This window comes from Phaseolus vulgaris, chromosome 8 (genome assembly GCF_000499845.2).
Source record: "Phaseolus vulgaris cultivar G19833 chromosome 8, P. vulgaris v2.0, whole genome shotgun sequence".
Lineage (NCBI taxonomy): Eukaryota > Viridiplantae > Streptophyta > Magnoliopsida > Fabales > Fabaceae > Phaseolus > Phaseolus vulgaris.
The window spans coordinates 54,390,579-54,395,156 of NC_023752.2; the positions used below are offsets into that span (position 1 = coordinate 54,390,579).

At 29.1% G+C, this 4,578-nt stretch overlaps 1 protein-coding gene across 1 annotated transcript; it reads right to left on the reverse strand.

Annotated features, from left to right (window-relative positions):
• Nucleotides 1–2,530: 2,530 nt before the first annotated feature.
• On the reverse strand, nucleotides 2,531–3,047 carry LOC137825360 (non-specific lipid-transfer protein A-like). The gene is made up of 2 exons (XM_068631032.1): nucleotides 2,736–3,047; nucleotides 2,531–2,617 (listed from the first exon to the last, which is right to left on the reverse strand). The coding sequence occupies exons 1-2, from the start codon at nucleotides 3,045–3,047 to the stop codon at nucleotides 2,531–2,533; spliced, it is 399 nt and encodes a 132-aa protein (XP_068487133.1).
• Nucleotides 3,048–4,578: the final 1,531 nt, after the last annotated feature.

Genomic DNA, 4,578 nt, shown 5'->3' on the forward strand with positions numbered 1-4,578 from the left:
CTATTTTCAATCATAATCATTGGATTTCATTTCAATCCCACTTCGTCTTCCGGAAGACTCATTAAGTATGCCCCTACCAGAGACTAACACTTGATCCAAAGATTACCAGTGAATCCAATAGAAATGATCAGGGTAAGTTCAAACATCCAATACCAAGTGTCTACAGTAGGACCCGGTGTGTATGAACTCCATCTCAGCTTCTCACCACCTAATATCTTAGTCTACATGACTTAGATCATTAGTGAAGTCAGAGTATCTCTATTAAACATAGGCTTTTCATACTTAACGTACCATCAAACAACAACTCATACATTATCCCAAATGTATGACATCAATTTCATACAATTTACATCATTCGTATATAGTACATATCATTCAGAAATTTTCCAACATCAAAAACAATATTTAATTGTCAAACTATCAAAATATAATATTTATAAAGTTTAAATAATATATAAACAAACACACAATATATAAACAAATAACACCCCTGCAAGAGAAATTTAATATTGGGACCACGTCCCTTCCGCATTTAGATCTCCTATCCTAGGGTGCTATTAAAAATTAAATTTAGCTTCCCTTACCTCAATTGCTTGCTTTCCAAGCAACTTCTAGAATTTTATTCCCCACAGTCTGGATAAACTTCAAGATTTACGGGCCTAAAGCAAGTTATCCAAACAAAACAAAAATTTAGTATATAGTAGAATAAGTTAAGAGGATTAAACTTCTCAACTGACTCCACCAAGATTGATGACTAAATCCTAAGGAAAAATAGAGAACAAAGGAACTTTAGAGCAAAAATGAACTTACTCTGTTTGAAAATCTGATCGGGTAGAAATGTTCCTTAACTCCTCAGCACAGCGCGGTACGATCAGATTCAAAAATAGATGAGGTATAGAGTGAAAGAGAGAAGATAGAAGGGAGATATGGAGGGAGAAAGAAGAAAGAAAGAGAATGGTGTGTAACGGTGGGGGCAAATGCTTCTTTATCCTTTTTCTTTTTTTTTTTACGCTGTTACATAGACTTGACAAATTTATTTATAAAATTAATAATAGTTAGAAATAAAAATAAAAAAAAATGTACAACATTATCTACGAATTTACATAATAAATAACTGAATTTTTTATTTATACTATTTTCATTCTAATAATAAAATATTCATATATCATTTAAAATACAATCCTTATATTCCTCTAACAATTATTTTCTAAATCCTTTAAGAAATTGTGAATATTAATTGTCTTCTCTTTCTTCTCTTGAAGTGTGGTCCACCACAAGTTCAGAATTAATAAAATAAATTTTAAAATTCAAAATATTGAACAGACTAAGTTATAAAATATTTTAATGTTAATTTTTGAAAAATTAAATATTATATCAATTTGCTTTAATGATGTTAAAGTATGAATGACAATGTGGGCTGGTCCGCTTCACATAGACTTATTCCGCACTTGGTCCGCAAAAAGTGGTCGGGTTGGCCCGTCCCGCATAGAATTTGCAGACTGATTTTTTTAACCCGTTCTGCATAAGGGTTGGCCCGCGGGCTTGTGGGTTAGCTCGCATAAGAAATATTTTTTTTAAAAAAATATTTTAAATAAAAAATTTGAATTTTTTTTATTTAGATGCATTAGATAAATGGTCTCATAATATTATTTTCATGAGACATGCACATTATGATGTTATTAAAAAATTTGGAATGTAAAATATGAGGCTACATGAAGAAAATATGAGGTGCAAAAAAAATATTATACATTTTAAAGTTATGTGAGTTATGCGAGTCAACCGGTCCCACGCTTGGCCCGCGCGGGCTGCGAGTTATGTGAGGCGGGCCTAAGCGGGTCTACGATTGAAATAAGCAACTCGTCCCACGTTTTTTTTCAGAGGGCTGTGGGCCCATACGACCCGCCCCACTTTGTCACCCCTATTTTAAAGTGTAATGATCTTAGAAATTATTATAGTTTTTAATTATTTAATTTCTCATTATTTTTCGAAACATTTGTAAATCTCAAACATTTATTTATTTATTCATAAAAAAATATACTTCTTATAATTATATTATTGATATAAAATATATTAAGTTTTTTCCGATCAAATTAACTGCTAATTTTTAGGGAACGTTTTCTTATTAACATTAATGATTTATTTTTGAACATTAATGCATTCTTAGTTTGTTATTGGAGTGTGGTCCACTAATTATGATAAAATATATGTTGTCTGGCCTGTATTTCTACTCATTAATTTCTCATAACAAAATTAAATCTTTTTAAGGTTTCTTTAATTTAATTAAGCCTCTTCATGAAATGAAAGCTCTCAATTCACATAGTTTAACTCTGATTATTTTGTTTAGGCTCAATTAATCTCAAACATTAAAACAATACATCTTAATGAAATGCAAAGAAACTCCATGAAGAAGATGAATATGGATACCAAGAACATATATATATATATATATATATATATATATATATATTAAAAACTCATTACTTTTAATATAGATGCTTCTCCCACACAAGTTCAACAAACGATCTTATTTTTACATGAAAAAGAAAGTAACTTGGAAGCATAATCCACCATTTCCAATGTTCCGTTTCCTCCTGAACCTCTTGCTTAAGGAGAGATCCTGCAGAAAAAACATGAAAAATGAATCAATAGGGCTATTAAAATGAAGAAGAATATATGCAGAGAAAAAAGAATTCTTACGCGCTGCAATTGAAGTCCTTGGTGATGGGAAAACCGACATCAACGTTACATAGTTTAGGAATTTGCGTGCCTCTATCTTTGTCTAGGCCAGGAATGTCTGAGGCTCCTTGCACAAGACACTCACATGCCTCACGAAGTTCAGGTTTTGTGGGTGCTGAAGCTTTCACATCACTCACCGCACTGCAACAATCAGTTGAAGGGGCATCAGCACCGTCGGTGAGAAAAGGTAAGCATGACACCAATGAGAGTTTTGCCTTCAGACAGCTGAAGCCATTCACTGGCTTCATGGCTGCAACTGTCAGGACCAACACAACTGCCAGAGGAAGAACAGAAGCAGACACTCTCTTCATCTTGTGTTTTATGAATGGAAAAAACTATGGAGAGATGCCACATTTATAGCACTTCTCAGCTTTGTTTACGTTACCATTTTACCCAATAATTTTTTTTATAATATTTCCTGGGTAGTCTGTCTGAGGGGTTTCTTTAACCTAAAAAGAGTCAAACTTTCTATACTTCGTTATCTTTTAGTTCATATATTAAAATTCAAAAATTATTTTTTTTCAAAATTTTAAAACGTTTAATCACTCCAAGAAAATCATGAAATAAAAACTAATTTTTAAAGACCAAAATAATTAGTTGCAATAGTAACTAAATTAGAGACCATTTTACAAACTAAAAAAAATATTTCTAAATTAGTTTCTATGATTAGCAACCAAGGTTTTAACCATCAATTATTTAATTTCTAAATTTGGTAGCAAAAATTTTGGTGGTTAATTATATACCAATTTAGAAATTATTTAACAATATAAACTAATTTAGAAATCAATTTTTTTTTTAGTTTCTAAAATTGTCTCTAATTTAGTTACTATTGCAACTAATTATTTTGGTATCTAAAAAGTGGTTTTTATTTCATGATTTTCTTTTTTTGTAATGAATGTATCCAAGTTTTTTAAAGGTTGGTTCAAATTTTCTTTAAAAATTCAATGTGCTTCTAATTTTTTTTTAAATAATTGAATATGGTGGTTCCAACCTTTTTTTAGAATATAGTTCAATGTGGAGGCAACAGCACATAATACATTGACAATATCGTAAGGTAAATGTTTTAATGAGGACAATTTAATTGTTTTAAAAGAAAATTGATAATATATTAAGTTTTTAAAAAATATCAAGATTAAATTAACTTTTGCTCATAGAGACTAAAATGGATAATTAAGCCAAAATTTCATTATCTTATACTTTAATTAAATGAAAGTGGGAGTAGGAAGTAGGAAGTAGGAAGAAAAGGAAAGGTATGTAGAGACTAAAAAGGATAATTAAGCAAAATTTCATTATTTTATACTTTAATTAAATGAAAGTGGGTGTAGGAAGTATGAAGAGAAGGAAAGGTGTAAAAAGTAAAATTATTCTATGTATTAAAAGGGAATAAATTTAAGTGGAAAGATAAGTTTGTTGTAGATGTGACCAATGTAATTGAAAAAAAAATATTAATTTTATTTTAATAATATTAAGTTCATTATTTATTTTATTAATTATTTCATATTTATATTTTAATTATTTATTTTATTATAATATAGTAAAATATATTTATAAATATTTAATTATTCTTTATATTTATATATAATTGCTTATGTTTAATTTTTTCGTAAATCTTCGTAACGAAGGAAGTTTAGGAACATATTTTTTTCTCGAGTTTTGTATTGTTTAATTTCCAATGTATTGATTTCTGCACTTTTTCTCCTCTTTACATATGCATTTACCGTAATTTCATGGATCCAAACAAACAAACTCTCATAGATCTTAACTGAAAGACCAAGTTTTTTTTTAATCTAAGACAAATCTCCTTTAAAATAAAAACACAAATATTTAGGTAAAGTTAAATCA